At 33.7% G+C, this 19,561-nt stretch overlaps 1 protein-coding gene across 1 annotated transcript in view; it reads left to right on the top strand.

The window, feature by feature from the left end:
- CCDC178 (coiled-coil domain containing 178) overlaps positions 1-19,561 on the top strand; it is a 70,688-nt gene that overhangs the window by 31,600 nt on the left and 19,527 nt on the right. Inside the window, exons 3-6 of the mRNA XM_089895062.1 lie at positions 170-192; positions 5,736-5,818; positions 7,860-8,060; positions 16,139-16,359. Of these exons, the coding sequence (XP_089751188.1) occupies positions 170-192; positions 5,736-5,818; positions 7,860-8,060; positions 16,139-16,359 (528 nt within the window). The remainder of the gene's footprint in view (positions 1-169; positions 193-5,735; positions 5,819-7,859; positions 8,061-16,138; positions 16,360-19,561) is intronic.

The following is a 19,561-nucleotide window of genomic DNA, read 5'->3' as shown; positions in this document are numbered from 1 at the left end:
TACAGCAGGTTCTTATTAGTTGGGAGGTGGTGGTGTGATGAATTGGGAGATTGGGATTGACATATGTACACTAATATGTATAAAATGGATAACTAATAAGAACCTGCTGTACTATTGTTTTTAAGATGTTAAAAATTTGATTTTTTATTGAGATCTTTTATTTTGACAGTTTGAAACGTCTTTGGAAGAATGGTAAGAACCTTTCGTGCTTCTTTTATATTTTTTATGTTCAAATTTTGATGATTAATCTGCTGTAGATGAGTTTATTTCAAAAGAAAAGGGAAATTGAAAGCAAAATTTTTATATTAGACATTAAAACTTATTTTTAAAAATACAAGAATTAGGATGTTTCTGGAAATGGCAGAATAGGGATTTCCAGGGCTCTGTCCTACCACAAAAACAACTGTAAAGTTGGCAAAACTTGATGAGAATCAACTTCTGCAGAAATGCAGGATCTAGTCCAAAACTTACAACAACAAGGGAAAAAGTTAAGGAAGAAAGAGTTACTACATTGCATGAAAGAAGGACTGTGGCTAAATTGCCCACTTGCCATCCTCCAGCCCTCAGATCAGTGGTGGCCATGAAGCAAATAGCCTGACTTGTGAAGATTGCTAGTGCCAGAAGGAACAGTATGGACCTTATTCTCAAAGAATTATGGTTCAGTGTTTTGATAAGTCTGATGACTCCCTGAAGGACCAGCACAAAGGACTGTTTTTTCCTGACTAAGAGCAATCACAGAGCTAGAACCACTTCCAGGCAGTGTTTGCTGAAAGTATTTGAAGTCATATATTTGCCAGCAATGTCTGAGGCTGTGGGTTGGTCAGGACAAGCATTAAAAAGATCAAAATGCCTGGGAATAAAGAGTTTGGGAAAAGAGATACATTGGGGAATAGGGTTTTTCAATGCTCTCATATATACTATGGAATTAAAAAGTGCACACATATGAACAGTGTTGGACACATGCTCAGGAAGGACCAAGAAAACTTAATCTTTTACCTCTGGCTAGCCTTTAGTATCTGCACAGGTAAGAATTGAAGGTAGAGGCAGAGTTGTAAGCAGCCTGGATAAACATTAAAGGAGTACTCCAACTCCGAGCCAGTCTGCTAAGATTGGGAGTGTATATTTTTCCTTTTTTTTCTTTTTGTTTTTTTGGGCCCCAGGTATTTAAGGTAACTTGGACAAAACTCAAGTTCACCAGTAAGCTAATGAAACACTTCAATGGCCACAAATGAAAAAGAATACAGATATTACAGTAAGTGTTTAGAAGAATCACTAAGCAAATAAAAATCCACCACAAACAACAAAAATAAACCCAGTAGAGGGAGGGTAATTTTATATCCATATCACATTAAAATACTCAAAATTTCCAGGTTTTTACAGAAATTATGAGGCAGGGAAAGAATAAAAGAAAATTTGCCCCATTAACAAGGGGAAAAAAAATGAAGGAAACTGGCTCTGAGGAAACCTAAACATTGTGCTTATTGGACAAAGACTTTAAGTCAACTGTCTTAAGTATCCTCAAAGAGATAAAGTAAACTATGGACAAAAAACCCCAACAAAACAAGGAGAGTAATGTCTCAACAAATATAGAATATCAATAAAGAAATAGAAATTATGAGAAAGAATCAAATAAGACATTCTGGAGCTAAAAGGTACAATAACTGAAATGAAAAATTAGAGATGTTCCTCAACAGATTTGAGTAGGAAGAAGAGAGAATCACTGAATTTGAATATAGTTCAATTGAGATTATTCAGGCTGAGAAACAGAAAGACAAAACAATGAAGAAAAATGAACAGAGCTTGTTAGACCAAGGGACACCATCAGGAATACAAACATACGCATAATGGCAGTCCAAGAGTGACAGGGGAGAGAAAAAGGGCGTGAAAGAATATTTAAAGAAACATTGGTTAAAAACTCCCCAAGTTTGATGGAAGAAATGAATCTGTACTTCCATTAAATTCAGTGAACTCCAAGCAGGTTAAACTCAGAGATTCACAGTAAGACGTATCGTAGTAAAATTGTTGAAAGCCTGGGACAAAGGTAGTATCTTGAAAGCAGCAAGAGAGAAGTTACTCATCATGTACAAGGGATTTTCAATAAAATTATAAGCCATTTTCTCATCAGAAATTATGGAGGACATAAGGCAGTGGATTGACATATGTAAAATGCTGGAAGAAAACAACTTGTCAGACAAAAACTCTGAATCCTGCATAAGTGTCCTTCAGAAATAAAGGAGAAATTAATATATTCCCAGATAAACAAAAACTGAGGGGCTCCACACATTATCAGAGCTGTTCTATCAGAAATCCTATAGGTAGTCCCTTCAGGCAGAAGTGAAAGGACACTAGACAGCAACTTGCAGCCATATGAAGGAATACCAAAAGTAAAGGTAGCTATAAAGATAAATACAAAAATTAGTATAATTGCATTTTTATTTATCTATTTTGTTTTTCTATCTAATTAAAATTAAATAGATAAAACAATAATTGTAAATCTATATTAATGGGTACACAATGTATAAATGTCTGGTTTGTGAAAATGACAACATAAAAGGAAGAAGCAGATCTGTAAAGGAACAGAATTTTTAATACTGTTGAAAATACGTTGATTTTAATTCAAACTTAATTTTTGTGAAGTTAAGATGTTAGTTGTAACATCTAATCTCCAAGGAACCACTAAGAAAAACTCTAATAAAACAAATAAATAAAAAACACAGAAATCCAATAGAGGGAAACTAAAACAATAAAATCAACTAACCACAAAAGAAGGGAGTTATGGAGAAATTAAAGAATAAAAAGATAATATAGAAAACAAATAGCAGAATGCCAGAAGTAAGTCCTTTCTTATCAGTAATTACTTTTCATGAAAATGGATTAAACTCTCATATCAAAAGGTAGAGAGTGGTGGAATGGATAAGAATACATTCTCCAACTACATGTTGTTTATAAGAGACTCATTTGATGTCCAAAGACACAAGTAGGTTGAAAATGAAAGGATGAAAAATATATTCCAGGAAAATGGTAAACAGAAGAGAGCTTGAGTGGCTATACTAATATAACACAAAATAGACTTTAAGTCGAAACATATTCAAGAGACAAAGAATACTTGATATCTTGATAAAAGGGTACCACCATCAAGAAGACATAAAAATTATAAACCTATACATACCTAAAAACATAACCTCAAAAGCATGCAATAAACTGACAGAAGTGAAAGAAGTAGACAATTCTATAATAAGTTTGAGAATTCAGTACCCCCACTTTCAATAATGGATAAAAGAACCAAAAAGATCAATAAGGAATTAGACTTGCACAGCACTAAAACCATCTAGGCCTAACTGACTTATATAGTACCCTCCACACAGCAACAGTAGAAATCACATTTTTTTCACATTCACATTGAACATTATTCAGGATAGACTGAACATTTTTTTCACATTCACACTGAACATTATTCAGGATAGACTGAACAAAAATCTCAAAAATTTAAAAAGATTAAATTCATACAAAGTACCTTCTCTGACCCAATTCAATGAAACTAGAAATCAATAACAGAAGGAAACCTGGAAAATTCAGATATGTGTATAAATTAGACAGCATGCTCTAAAAAACTCAGTGAGTCAATTTGTAATCACAGGCGATATTAGAAAATAAGTTGAGATGAATGAAAATGAAAACACACAGTACCAAAACTTATGAGATGAAGTAAAAGAAGTTCCCAGAGGGAAATGGATAGCCATAAATGATTACATTAAAAAGAAGATTCCAAATCCAATAACCTAACTCTATAGCTTACAGAACTAGAAAAGAATGAGTGTGCTAAAACTAGCAAAAGAAAGGAAATAATAAGGACTAGAACACAGATAAATGAAATACAAGTAAAAAAGTATAAATGAAAACAAAAGTTGTTTCTTTGAGAAGATCAAACAAATTAACAGACCTTTAGACTGACAAAAAAAGAGAAGACTTGAATTAAAAAATTCATTAAAAAATTGGGGACATTACTATAGATCTTGCATGAATAAAGATTATAAGATAATACAATGAACAGTTGATAATACTATGAACAACAAATTAGATAGCCAAGATGAAATAAACACATTCTTTAGAAACAAATTATCAAAGCTGACTCAGGAAGAAGTAGAAAATCTGAACAGGTCTGTAATGAGTAAAGAGATTGAATCAGTAAAATCATCCAACCAAAGAAAAGTCCAGGACCAGATGGCTTCACTGGTGAATTCTACTAAACGTTGAAAGAAGAATCAATAGCAATGCTTCTCAAACCCTTTCAAAAAATAGAAGAGAAGGAAAAACTTTGTAACCCATTCTATGAGGTCAGCAGTACCCTGATACTAAAGCCCGATAAAGACATCACAAGAAAAGGAAATGTAGACCAATCACTTTGAATATAGATGCAAAAATTCTCAACAAAGTATCAGCAACATGAATCCAGCAACATATTAATAGAATTATATATCATGACCAAGTAAGATTTATCCCAGGAATGTGAGAGTGGTTCAGAATACAAAAACCAATCAATGTAATGTATCACAGTAATAAAAGGAGGTGGGGGGAACTCGTGTGAACATCTCAATTGATGTGGAAAGCATGTGGCAAAATCCAACACCTTTTCATAATGAAAACACTCAAAAACTAGAATGGGAAGTGAATTTCCAAAACATGGTAAAGGACATTTATGAGAAACTCTTGACTGACATTACACTTAATGGTGTAGACAGAAAGTTTCCAACCTAAGATCAGGAATAAGACAAGGATGCCCATATCTTGCCACTTCTGTTGAACATTGGAACTCTCGTGCAGTGCTGGTGGGAATGTAAAATGGTTCAGCTACTATGAAAAACAGTTTGGTGGTTCCTCAAAAAGTTAAATCTAGAATTACCATATGACCCAGTAATTTCACTCTGATGTATATACACAAAAGATTTTAAAACAGGTGTTCAAAAAAAACTTGTATACAAATATTTGTATCATTAGTATTTACAATAGCCAAAAGGTAGAAACAACCTGAAATCCTTCAGTGGACTCATAGATAAATGAAGAGTGGTATATCTGTACAGTGGAATATTATTCAACCATAAAAAGTAATGAGGTTCTGATACATGCTACAGCGTGGATAAAATGAAACTTCCTGAAACGTACTTCTTCTTCAGTACAGTGAAAACTAGTCTAGAATTCAAGAATTGGACCAGAAGAATACTGATAATGAGAAATATTTCATTATTGAATATATAGAGCTTTAGCTAGAAAGATTCTTTAGAAAAAATACATTTTAATTTGGACATTTTTCTAAAACCTTAATAACATCAAATATGAAATAGTAGTTTTACTCCTTCCATTTTATATTGTCTCCCCAGAAACTGCTAAACTGAAATTAGAGAAATAACTCTCAAATTATTTTCAGTAAACTTTTTTTTGATAGCAGCACTCTCTAGAAAAGACTATCATTAAAATAGTATTGGTTTACTATCCCCTCAAAAAATTTCAAATCATTTGAAACAAATTTTAAATTTCTCTTAATTTACCATGAAGTATATAAAACCCATTTCCTATTAGAATTTTGCTATGTTCATCTCTTATATAGTACCATTAATATGTATAGTAAGTTTCACCACAAATATTTAAAATTCAATATTAAAACATCACCTAAAATTTGTTTTACTAACTTTAAGTACAGCCTTCCTTTATTAATTGACTGCTTCTTTCCCGTCATAAAGGAGCAGAACTTCTTTCACAAAAGAGCTGAAAGATCTGAGTGTTGCTACACCAGTGAAAGAGGTCATACTAGAAGAATTGAGAGGTAAAGTTGTACCTCATACTATAAAAGTATAATTATATTTAAAAGCTCATTGGCTTTTCATTTATACATTTCTCATTTTCACAAGAATCATGTATAAGAGTTTTGTAATCCTTATGAGTGACTAATAGAGGAAAGAGTCTCTATTGTTTGATTAAATATTTATTCAACAAATATTTATTCATTACTGTACTGTACCATATACTGCTCTAGGTCCTGAGTATATAATTATCCCTGCCCACTTCTCAAGAATGTAACTGTAATTCAGTGCTGTCCCATAGGACTTTCTGGGATAATAGAAGTGTTCTGTGTCTCACTGTCCAATAGGGTAGCTACTAGCCACATACAGCAGTTGAGCACTTAAAATATGGCTAGTGAGACTGAGAAATTTAATTTTTAAGTTTAACTTTTAAGTTACATTTAAATGTAAATTAGTTACATGTGGTTCATGGCTACCATATTGGACATCACAGCTCTTCTATATATATAAATTAAGACTAATATTCTTGTCAAAATTTCCAAATGTAGATGTATAATAATTTATATACTGGTGTAAAATTTGTGTTAAAATTACTTCAACATATTTGACTATATCCTTGACATTAAACACTTCCTCCTACCTTTGCCACAAAAATTTGTTGAACACCTTCCTTTAGAGAAGGATAACCAATAAACATAGGACTTTTTAGAAGCATGAATATTTTGTCATTTACTGCTGTCATTCATAGTGAGACTCTGTTTTTACTATTTTCCATTTATAATGAAAATGAAAACCTGATTCATTACTTCTTAATTTTTCAAATGACAGATTCTAGGAGAAAATATCAATGTATTAATGGTCACAGTAACAGTTAAATAAACTACAATTATGTTTATTATAAACATGTATATTTGACTCTAAAATACAAGACAGTATCAGGATGAGGAAAATTTGTGGTAATTAAGTGTTTATGCTAATAAAAAATGTAGGTGGTTTCTCACTCCATATGAAACAGTAAAACTAATTGAGATGGTATTCTGCAAAAAAATTCAGAGAGATATTAAATAGAATGAATTGGAGACACCTTAAGATATACACAAAACTTTCCATTTTCCAATGGAAAATTAATGTCTTTATTATCCAAAAGTAAAACAAAACAAAATAAAACAAAGATCTGTCAGCCACCTTTCTTCTTGATACAGTTTCACTGTTTTACCTCCAGCCCCAGCTCTTTGGAGGCTTTGCCTTTTTTGACACTTTGTGTTTGTTTATGTCTTCTTGTCATGTCACATTTTGGCAAAAGCCAATGTTCACAAGTATAAATCTCACCAGAATGGGACTCATATCCGTCTTTCGTACTGATCTACCTCCAGGGAGAGAGCATACTGCATAGAACATAACAGGCTCTCTACCCATTTCTTGCATAAATAGATGAATGAATACCCATGTTAATCATTTTGTTAATATTAAACCGTATCATTCCAGAGCTGTGAACCAAGAATCACAAATATCTCTCATAAGGGAGTTAATTTATATTGTAACTAACTAAATACAATTTGGAAATGACGATGAATTTCTGGCAAGGCTAACTAGGGATGTTGTTATCTGATAAGGTAAAGAACATAAAGTGTCTTGTTTCTAGGAACCTCTGAGGATTTTCAGTATTTATCTGATAAATATTAGATAAAGCATTATGGTTTGCTTTTCTCATAGAATGGGAGGAAACACAAGCATAATTTCAAAATAAAGCTCTATAATATAGCTTGTGAATAGAACATGTGTTTTTCCCTCAGAAAAAAATGTGCATGAAGGTATTGGTTGAGACTTAGCTATTCTAATTATTTTATAAAATATTTATTTCAAAATCTGTCTTCAAAGGTTATAATTAATGTTATGATTGTATTATAATAAAACTGTCTTTAAACGGCTAATTCACTTTTCTACAGTTCTCATAGTAAATATATAAATATTAAAAAGATGGCAACACAGCTAGTACCCCTGTTCCCACCGTCCAGCTTATTGGCTGATTCATTAACCAATGTGAATACATATTTCTTTTTTAAGATGAAAAGTGTCCAGAATTAAAGCAGGAAATGGAAAGATTGCTATCAGAGGCCATCCAACTCATTAAAAGTCTAGAAACTGATCGTGCAGAAGCTGAAGAAGCTTTAAAACAACAAAAATCAAGAAAGAAAAGGATTAGCGTGCAAATTGATTCTTGGTCAATCTGGAAACGTCAAGAAATCCCGTTAGCTGTGCAGAAAGGTAATAATAAGGATTTTTCATATTGCCGTTTACTTTGTTGGAGAGGCGTGGATGATTAATTGAAGCTCTGAATTAAAAAATTGCCTCTGTTTAGAGTAACCATATTATTCTGCATGCAAACCAGTGCATATTTGAAAGATACTATTAATAATAATGCTGAGTTTACAGACATAAATTGGGGCTGCACTGAGCAAACCTGGACCTGCTGTCATTTGGTGTTTGTTGGAAATGCCATTGAACTTGTGGTACCCAAGGGTCGTGCAAACATTTGGTACATATTTCCCATAATGACTACAATATTTCAGTCACTAGAAATTTAAAGTGATTGCCAGTTGGTGGCATCAGCCACATCTTTAAATCTCGGAAAATGAGAGAATTCTAAGTGATATTTTAGGAACATATATGCATCTTCTTTTGAGAATTCAATAGTAAATTTGCTTTGGGAACTTCTAGCAGGCAAAGAAACTTAGGATGTTTCCAAGAGTCATGCAGGTAACATGTTTTTAAAGGAAACTCTGTCTTTTAGATTACAGAATGGAGGGACTTGTGGTCAAGTATTAAATAGTCTAAAGGTGTTGGATTTTTCATTTACAAATACTGGTTCATCAAGCATGCCAGACTACCTGATCCTACCTGAGGCTGGAAGCTTTTTATGTTATCATAGGGTAACAATTTTAATTCAGGATTCACATGCTTTAGAAATGGGTTATATTAGGGTTCCCATATAACCCATGATTTAAGCCAAGACACCTTTGAGAGAAAAAAGGATGCTATTAATTATTAATTATTATTATGCCATTAATTCAAATTGTGTCAGACTCCACCCATACACATACCTTTATTATAATGTTATAAATCTTCTAAAGCTGTAGTCTCCCAAGTATAGTGTACCACATTTCAGGGAGCTGCAGGAAAAGATGAGATGGTTCCTCAATTATGTTCTTTTAATAAAAGAAATTAAATGTAGGTTTAATGCCTGCTTCCACCTTTTAAAGTAATATGAAGCTCACAGCTTAAACTCCCCCTTTGTTCACTCCCTTCTGGAGCTCAGAGCTCAAGAAGCAGAAAATGGGCCCAGAGCCTAGGCTGGGACTAAATTTAATTCAACCTTTGTCTATGCTCTCTGTCACCCTTTACTAAAGAGCTAACTATATAAAAATTATGCAAAACTCAGGTAACAGTAGACCTTTTTCTACCCACATTTAAAGTAATGTATTTTATAAAATATTTGGTGTCAACAGCTGTTCATAAAAATAAATAACTCATTTGGGCTTGGAGTGAGTTTGCTCTGATTCATAAGGTTTTTGAATAGGATTTGTGATGTGCATATGCTACTAATGTAATAGCATAGGTATATAATTTATAAGTGTGTACATACATACATATATATTGGTGTTTTAGAGGCAACTGAGGCTGCAGTAGGGTCAGAATAGTCATCGGGATCCCAGTAGATTGTTGAGTGGATTCATATTCACATCCACAGAGAGCCATCTGCCATTTTCCTAATTGTTTGAGAGGCTTTTCCTTGTCAATAGTAGTAGAAAAGTCGGGGGTAGGGGAGGGATAAATTGGAAGATTGGGATTGACATATACACTACTATATATAAAACAGATAACTAATAAGGACCTACTGTATAGCACAGGGAACTCTACTCAATACCCTGTAATGGCCTATATGGGAAAAGAATCCAAAAAAGAATAGATATATGTATATGTATAACTGATTCACTTTGCTGTATACCTGAAACTAACACAACATTGTAAATAAAAAATTATTAAAAAAATAAAAATAAACATAAATTAACCCCCACCCCAAGAAAATGAAAGTCAATGTTGAGGGCTGATTTTCTTTAATTTTTTGCCAATCAAGTTATATGTAATCTCATATACCCTTTATAAGAGTGCTTAGATATTATAGTTTGGGGTCTATATGGAGTTCTACTTAAGGATTTACCAAAATAAAATTGAGATACATGCCTGCACATTCTAGGAGCCTAATAAATGCATTTTGAACGATGATGTATACCCTTGCCGTTGCTTATAATTTATTGTTTGAGTTGCCTTTTATTCAATATTAGTAAAGATCTACTTAAAAATCTGAAATTTATGTTCATCTGCTTTATTTTATTTAAGTAGCTAACGTATGCAATGAAATTTAGCTTTATTATCACTGTGTGTTTCTTAAGTGCCTTCTGTTTGTAACATATTACTGAAAAGTTTATGTGCTTTCAGGAATATGCTGCAATTATACTGATATATTTAGGATTTAATCTCTAAATATTTTGAATTTGTTTACAAACTCTGAATTTATTTATTTTTACAGTCTGTTTAGATTCTCGAAGCCTCTAGCATACGTGACAGGAAAAACTTCTAATTTCCATAACAGCCTTACCATTAAGTACAATGTGTGTAAAGGTTTTGATAATTTGGGGGGGTAACTTTACGGAAATTTACTTCTTTCTAGATGTCTTGTGGTTCCTCCTCCAGATCCATCCATCCCCCTAACTACCTTACCCATGCTTGTGACTTTTGTTTTGTGGCCCATGAGGCTGATTTATAATAGACTGCATAAAAGATATCTTTTGCACTCTGTCCTCTTTCTGGGTTCAGCCAATGGAAATCAGGGGCAAGAGACCATAGGAGATGATGGAGAAGAGTAAGGCTGAGGTATTGTACCTCTGACTTCCTTTCTGCTTGGTCACTGCACCCCTTTCCCAAATGACAGCCCTTGGCACTCGATATGCATCTAATAATAGAGTAAGTGCCTCTTCTTTTCCCTACCAAAAAAGATAACCAGAAGTAAGTTTTTCATCATGAATTAGGTACTGTATGAACCTATAAATTTTAAAATTGGATGTGCATAGCAATGTTTCCTTATAAAATAAGAATACATATATTATACCCAAGCACCATCTGAAGGCACAAATAAACTAATGACTCAGATTCCCCTGGTACTCCCATTGTTCCTGCTTCTGTAAATTCCCTGTCTTTTCCTTAACTTACATTTATGGCTCCATGTACTTCCTTATGACCATCTAATGGGAGAGAAAAACAATCACAGCCCTGGTTTATGAAAGGTTTGAATGGTATGTTGATATAATTTGGGGAGCTACTGTATTACAATCTCAGTATGGAAAAGGTGGAGGCAAAATCACCTTGAAGAAGAAATGGCCTGAGGTATAGATGGGAAGTGGCAAAAGGGATTGCATAGTGGTCAGGGACTTAGAAAGAACATGAATGTAAGACCAGTGGAAGGAAGTCTATGAGAGTTTTGGGGATTAACGTTTCAAAAGGATGGGATGTGAAGATAATTGTGTCCCATATAAATGCTCACAAGAGTGCCTCTGCTATGGAGGAAGATCCGAATAGTTAATAGAATGTTAAATATTCTGATTTTGGTTTTTTTGACATTGTTTTGTCATGTGAATTAATCAGCTATTACTACAACAATTATTTGTAACAAGTCACTTTGGAACCCAGTTGCTTACAACAATAATCTTTTTTTTTTTCCACTCATGGGTCTGTGTGTTGGCTAGGGAGGATTTCTTCAGGCTGCAGATCTAATGGGCTTGACTCAAGACTGTGTTGGGTTCAGGTGAGCTTCATGTTTCTCTCATCCTCACTGGCTAGCAGCTCTGAGGGCCATGGTTTTCACGTGGCAAGTGAGGAGAGTACAACATAGTGAGTAAAAAGATAGGATGCCCCTCAAGATGTTAGCTCAAAACTGGCATACTTTCACTGTTATTCACATCGTTTAGTCAAAATAAGTACCATGTCTGAATCACAAATGAGTGTGACAAGAAACTACCTTTAATCCAAGGGGGAGGTAGTGAGCAACAGTTTGGTCTGTCACAGCTTGCTTCCGATGACTCTCCCTGATACTGAGTTGTTTTTTCTGTGGTTTCTACATATTTTATAGTGAACTCATCTTCCTCTGTATTATATTTTCTATGGAAGTCAGTAATCCTTTGACTGCTTTTTTGCCTCTGTTAGGATCCTAGAAGTTTTATTGGTTCTTGACTAGTAAATTAGACCATACTAATTTCTTAGCTTGAGTTTGATATCTAAATCTTCATAAGTTTCAAGTTTGGCTTTTTTATTTCTTTGAAGTCATTCTTTTTCTATCCAGGGCCCAGTTAATGAGTATTCTATTCATGGCATCCAAGTCCAAAGTTGTCAACATATTTTTAATAGCTAAATAAATTTATTTAATGGTTTTGGGTCTCTTTTCTCTGCCTTCTTGAGTCAGTTTTGATAATTTGTGTCTTCTAAGGAATTTGTCCATTTCGTTTTAGTTGTCTTATTTGCTGGCCTAATCTTGTTCCTAAAATTCTCTTATAATTTTAATTTCTATAATAGCAGTAGAGACAACATCTCTTTCATTCTTGATTATGGTAATTTGTACTTTCTCTCTGTATTTTTCTTGGTCTACCAAAAGTTACATCAATTTTGTTGATCTTTTAAAAAAGTCAATTTTTGCTTTTCTTGATTTCTCTATTGTTTTTCAGCTTTGATATAATTGATTTCTTCTCTGATTCCCTTTCTCATGCTTGCTTTGGGAATAATTTAACCTACTATTTCTCTTTTCATGAAGTAGAAGCGTTGATTATTTTTTTGATACCTTCTTTTCTAGAATAGGTATTTAAGAACTGAATTTACTTTTAAGAACTGTGTTAGGGCTTCCCTGGTGGTGCAGTGGTTGAGAGTCCGCCTGCCGAGGCAGGGGACACGGGTTCGTGCCCCAGCCCGGGAAGATCCCACATGCCGCGGAGCGGCTAGGCCTGTGAGCCATGGCCGCTAAGCCTGCACGTCCGGAGCCTCTGCTCCGCAACGGGAGAGGCCACAACAGTGAGAGGCCCGCGTACCGCAAAAACAACAACAACAACAACAAAACAAAAACAAAAAAAAGAACTGTGTTAGTTGCATTTCATAAATGTTCATATGCTGTGAGTTTATTTTTAATTAGGTAAAAAATATTTTTAAAGTTCTTTTGTGATTTCTTTTTGGACCTATTATTTATTTAGAAGTTGCTATTTAATTTGCAAATATTTGGGGATTTTTCAAATTTTTTCCCAAATTTTTTTTGTCGATTTCTTATTTAATTTTTTGTGTTTAGAAACATTTCAATCACATTAAAATTATTTAGAATAAAAATTGCCTAGCATTTTATCTATCTTGGAGAATATTCTGTGTGTGGTTGAAATTAATGTGTATTCTGCTTTTGTTAGGTGCAGTGTCTGTAAATGTGTTAGGTGAAATCCCTGAAACCCTAATATCCTTTGCTTCCCATTTTAATATATCTGTTTGGTATAGGAGACTGGGGAGAAAGCCTAAGGCTCACCCAAATGACAAGTCCAATAAGAAGTCATTACATGAAGCTGAGGATCCAAAGGTTTCGATCCCCAGCATAAGTGTGAATCATGAATAAACCTGTTGCTCAGATTGAATAGTAAAGAAAGTTGCTTGTTTCACTTAGCAGAGGAAAGCAAACAATATTCCAAGAATTCTTAATGTACTGATCCAAATGGATTTGTGACTGAAATTCCTGCTGTGTATCTGAAAATACACAATGGAGAATGTCAGTTAAATGTTCTGTGGGTTGGTAGTAAAGCTAGGCATCTTCAGGAGCAAAGACAGATTTTTTTCTGGAAGACTGAAAATTCAATCTAGATATCAGGGAACTTTCTCAGATAGAGTTTCAAGATAAAAAATAGCTCAATATCAAATATCATAAAACACAAAGATGCAGATTCAATGAGTGTGAGCTGGTAAAAACAGCAGAATCTTACTCAAAAAGTTTTCAGATATTGAACATGAGATTATAAAATGAGTATGTTTACTATGTTTCAAGAAATAAAAAGAGAAGTTTGAAAGTAAAAACAAGGACTAAGAGACTATTTTTAAAAGAAAGCAAAAGTGGAAATAAAAAAGACTTCCTAGAAATTAAAATATATTATTCAAAATTAATAACACAGTGGTTGGTTAAATGGTTTGTTAGACTAAGGAAGAGAAAAATAATATCTGTAAACTTGGAAGAATTTGAATGGAATGCATCACAGGTACACAAGGAGAAGGAAAATATAAATAAAATATTTAAAAGCATAGAGTATAAGATGAGAAAGTATGATGAATCTCTAATAGATCAGCATGGAGATAATGATGGTAATACTTAACAAGATGGTGACTGACTTTTTAAAACAAAAATGCTACTGTCGGGCTTCCCTGGTGGCGCAGTGGTTGAGAGTCCGCCTGCCGATGCAGGGGACACGGGTTCGTGCCCCGGTCCAGGAAGATCTCACATGCCGCGGAGTGGCTGGGCCCGTGAGCCATGGCCGCTGAGCCTGCGTGTCCGGAGCCTGTGCTCCGCAACGGGAGAGGTCACAACAGTGAGAGGCCCGCGTACCGCAAAAAAACCCCACAAATGTTACTGTCTAATTAGGATAAACAAAGTAAAAGGGAATGGTGTCAAATATTGCACAAATTCAAGAAATTAGAAAACATTTAGAACTGTATCATTAAATCTTACTAAAATTATCTTCACATGAGTGAAAAAAGCTAAATTATTATTTAAAGGAAAAGAAATAGCTTTTATAATATCAGAAAAGAAGATGGATTCATAGTTATTGAAATATATGACTTCAGAATTTAGAAAAATAAAATAAATACAAAGGAAAAAAACAGAAAACCAATTACACAATTGTTAAATAATGAAATATATATAATTCCAAAGATATGCAGAACTACATGTTGATCAATAAAAAAAGAATAATAAAAAAAATAATGGAAGACCAGTGGCAAAATTAAGAACACAGAGAAAATATATGAATAAATCCAATTAGAAATTAAAATGGAATCTAAAAATGTAGCAGTGATTAATAATAAGGAAGATATTCAGAGCAAATCTCTTAGAATATTATTGAAATTTTGAGGAACTGGATAAATTCACAGGAAAAATGGATTGATGAATAAATAGATAACCAAAATATACATATACACCTTTAACTTAATAACTAAAAATCCTTCCCTGCAAAATATGTACATATATACATACATACTAGGGCAATAGAACTTTACATGCAATTTCAAACTTCCACAAGATCATAGAGAACAGAAATAAAAGAAACTACAACTGATATAAGAAGCTAGCATAAATTATAAAGCAAATTGGATGAGGACAGTACAAATATGGAAAATTATAAGCCCAAATCACGAGTATATATGCAAAGTATCTTCAGTGAATACAACAGCAAAACCCATCAATAAGTTTATTTTTAAAAAGATGAAAAGAGCCCCAAGCTAGCCAATCTAATTTTATTCCAAGAGTTCAAGGTTAGGCTAACCTTAGAAATTTAACAGCATAAGGAGGAAATATTTTATATAGTTTCTCTAAAATTGTCCTAGTCTGTTAATTGACATTTAATTTAATTTATAATTTATATTTATTTTATTTGAGGGAAATTTCCATATTTATTACTTCAAATATTTTTATACAGAACAGAAAATTTTTATCCATTTATTCAAATTCTCTTTTCTATTGTTTGATAGCATTTTGTCATTTTCTTCCTATAGGCCTTGCACAACTCAGGTTTATCACTAAATCTGTGCGTTTTAATTTGTTTTACTGTTGTGAGATTATTCTGTTTTCAACATAATCTTTATTTTTGTGGATAAACTTTTTTCATATATTAATTTTATATGAGTTATTTTTATAATTTTCAGGTGATTTTTATATAGTTTAATCCCTTTGATGGTGAGTGAAGAAAGCAATATATTTTTAGTGCAATACTAAAATAACTTATTTTAGGGACTTACCTGGCGGTCTAGTGACTAAGACTCCATGCTTCCACTGCAGGGGGCACAGGTTCCATTCCTGGTCAGGGAACTAGGATCCTGCATGCCACACGGCATGGCCAAAAAATAAAAATAAAATAGTTAACTTATTTTAGATTTAGTAAGATTCACAGATAAGTAATTTCTGAAACTAAAATATTTCATATTTATTATCAAATAAAGATGTCCTTCTGGAGCTTTTGTTTTAAAATTTGATTTTCTTTTTTATTTTATCATCATATGTCTAGAACACGAGGCCTATTTGAAAGATATTGTAGAACTACGATGGCACCTTGAAGATAAAACTCATCCACTAAAACGTTTGGAGGAGGAAAAGGAGAAATTAGAAGAAGCTAATGCAAAGCTTCAAGCAGACATAGACTACATGATTAAACATCGCCCTCTACTGCTTACAAAGCGAGACCAGGAACTTGTAGCTCTGAAGGAATATTATCAGAAAAAAATTGAGGTAAAGGAATAAATGAATGGATTTGCATTTTACAGATTGTTTCTTAGTTATAAAAATTTCAACTATAAGAAGTTAACATATCTTTCAAGGGTTCATTCTCGTTGAAAATTGACCTGCTATTTATTTTCTAAAGGAATTATCAAGTGACACACAGTACAGTTGATTGATATTCATTTAAACTTTTCCCATACTTTTAAACTTAGGAATATTAATAATACTTAGTAGTCTACTAATACGATTTTGGAGATTTAACACATTATGGTATTATTTGAAGCCGTAAATCAAACTTAGAAAGAATGTCATCAGTTTCATTGTTGATGAAAATACGTAACTGACATGAGCAGCCATGATCATGTTCCTCTCTATGTACCTGTGAATTTTTCTTGGTTGTATATCTAGTGGAGTATCTACTGAGTCATGGGTTATATACATTTTCAACTTCATTAGATAAAATCACATTGCTCTCCAAAGTGTCTCTGACGGCTTATATTCCTAAAGTAGTAGCACTGCTGGAGACGTCCCATTTCTCCACTGTGGACAAGAATTCTAGTAGTATCATTTTTTCTTAATAGTAGCCCCCTTATTTAGTTGGATGGCAATGTGTCAGGCTAAAAGTCATCCCCCAAATTGCCTTTACTCATGGTATTTCTAATGAGATGTAGGTAGGAGTTATATAGGGGTTTTTTTAGGAAAGCTTCTTGAAATGGACTGACTCACTCAGAAGTAGCACCCTTAGCCATCTCCTAAACTTACGGCAACCCAGATATGAAAACTGCAGCTCTGATTTGATTTTATAGCACAAAGCAACCTTGGGAATGGAACCCAGATCCAGAATGGCTGAATAGAAAGACAGAAGATACCTTGTATCTATTTCTGGGAGAGAAAAATAAACTATAATCTTGTTTCTTTGACTTATTTCTGCTATAGCCAAACCCAGTCCTAACTGATCCACCTCACATTTTTGTCAGCATTTTTATTGTCATACTTTAAAGTTTGTCATACTTTAAAGTTTGTCATACTTTAAAGTTTGTCAAAGAATTGGTATCCCTTTATTATTTTAGTGTGTTTTTCCCCAATAGTGGACATAGGCGTTTCTGAGTCAGGGGTAGCAGGGTTGTTGAGCAGCTGGAAGACCATGCTTGGTAATGGGAGGAATATATGAAAATGCATTCTAGCAGATCAAGAAAATAGCAACCTTTGCGTAGAGCTTATCAGAGTCACTGTGATGATTAATTTTTTGCGTCAACTTGGCTGGGCCAGGATGCCCAGTTATTTGATCAGACATTATTATAGATGTTTCTGTGAAGCAGTTTTTTGGATGAGATTAACATTTAAATCAATGGACTTTTAATAAAGCAGATAGGCAAGAAAAATAAATAAAAGGCATCCAGATTGTAAAGGAAGAAGTAAAATTATCTCTATCTGCAGAGGACATGATCTTACATATAGAAAATCATGAAGAATTCACAAAACAAACTATTAGAGCTAATAAACAAGTTTAGTAAAGTTGGAGGATGCAAGCTCAACACACAAAACTTAGTTGTATTTTCATATACTAGTTTTGAACAATCCAAAAATAAAATTAAGAAAACAGTTCTACTTAATACCATTAAAAATGATAAAATAGGAATAAATTTAATCAATAAAGTGCAAGACTTGTTCACTAAAAACTATAATATTTTGCTGAAATAAATTAGACCTAAATAAATAGAAAGATAATCCGTGTTCACGGATTTGACTTAATATTGTTAATATGTCAATGGTACCCAAAGCTATCTTCAGATTAAATGCAATATCTGACAAAATCTCAAGATCTTTTTGCAGAAATTGAAAAGCCTGTTCTAATATTCATACGGAATTGCATGGGATCCCAAAAGCCAAAACAGTCTTGGAAATGAAGGACACCTTAGAGAACTCGCACTTCCTGATTTTAAAACTTAGTACAAAGCTGTAGGAAGCAAAAAAAAGTGGAATTTGCATAAATACAGAAAAGTAGAGAGTAGAATTGAGATTGCAGAAATAAACCCATTTATCTATGGTTAATTGCTTTTGACAAGGGTGCCAAGACCATTTGTGGAGAAAGAGTAGTCTCTTCAACAAATGGTGCTGGGACATTGGATATCCACATGCATCCAAAAGAGTAAAGTTAAGACCCCTACTTCCCAGCACATACACACGTTAATTAAAAATGGATCATAATTCTACATGTAAGAGCTAAAACTATAAAACTCTTAAAAGAAAACTTAGGGGTAAATCTTCATCACCTTGAATTTGGAAATGGTTTTTTTAGATATGACACTAAAAGCATAAGCGACATAAGAAAAAATAGAGAAATTGGACGTCATCAAAATTAAAACCTTTTGTGCATCACAGTACACTACCATAAAAGTAAAAAGACAACCTACAGAATGAGAGAAAATGTTGCAAATTATATATTACAAAAGGTGTAGTATCCAGAATATATAAAGAACTTTTATAATTCAACAACCAGAAAAGACAACCCATTTAAAAATGGGCAAAAGACTTGAGTAGACATATCTCCAAAAGACATAGAAATGGGCAGCAAACACATGAAAACATGGATGCTTAACATCATTAGTCATTAGGAAAATGCAAACCAAAACCACAATGAGATACCACTCATACCCATTAGGATAAAGTTAAAAATAAAGTGTAAGATAACCAGTTTGGGTGAGGATGTGGAGAAACTTGAACCACGGTACTCTGCTGGTGGGAATGTAAAATGGTAGAGCCACTGTGGAAAACAGTTTGCTGTTTCCTCAAAAAGTAAAACAGAATTACCATATGCTTTAGTAACTCCACTCCAAGGTATGTACCCTCAAATAATTGAAAACTGATGTTAAAAAACAAACAAAAAGGGCTTCCCTGGTGGCGCAGTGGTTGGGAGTCCGCCTGCCGATGCAGGGGACGCGGGTTCGTGCCCCGGTCCGGGAGGATCCCACATGCCGCGGAGCGGCTGGGCCTGTGAGCCATGGCCGCTGAGCCTGTGCGTCCGGAGCCTGTGCTCCGTGGCGGGAGAGGCCACAGCAGTGAGGGGCCCGCGTATCGCAAAAAAAATAAAAAATAAAAAACCCTTGTATGTAAATGTTCATAGCAGCACTGTTCAGAACAGACAAAGGTGAAACAATCCAGTGCCCTTCAACTGATGAGTGACTAAACAAAATGTAATACATCCACACCA

This window comes from Delphinapterus leucas, chromosome 14 (genome assembly GCF_059928025.1).
Source record: "Delphinapterus leucas isolate spDelLeu-1000000601 "Yukka" chromosome 14, BTC_Dleu_Yukka2, whole genome shotgun sequence".
In the NCBI taxonomy this organism is placed as follows: domain Eukaryota; kingdom Metazoa; phylum Chordata; class Mammalia; order Artiodactyla; family Monodontidae; genus Delphinapterus; species Delphinapterus leucas.
The sequence above is the reverse complement of the archived record's forward strand: the minus strand, read 5'-3'. Positions and strand labels throughout refer to the sequence as shown.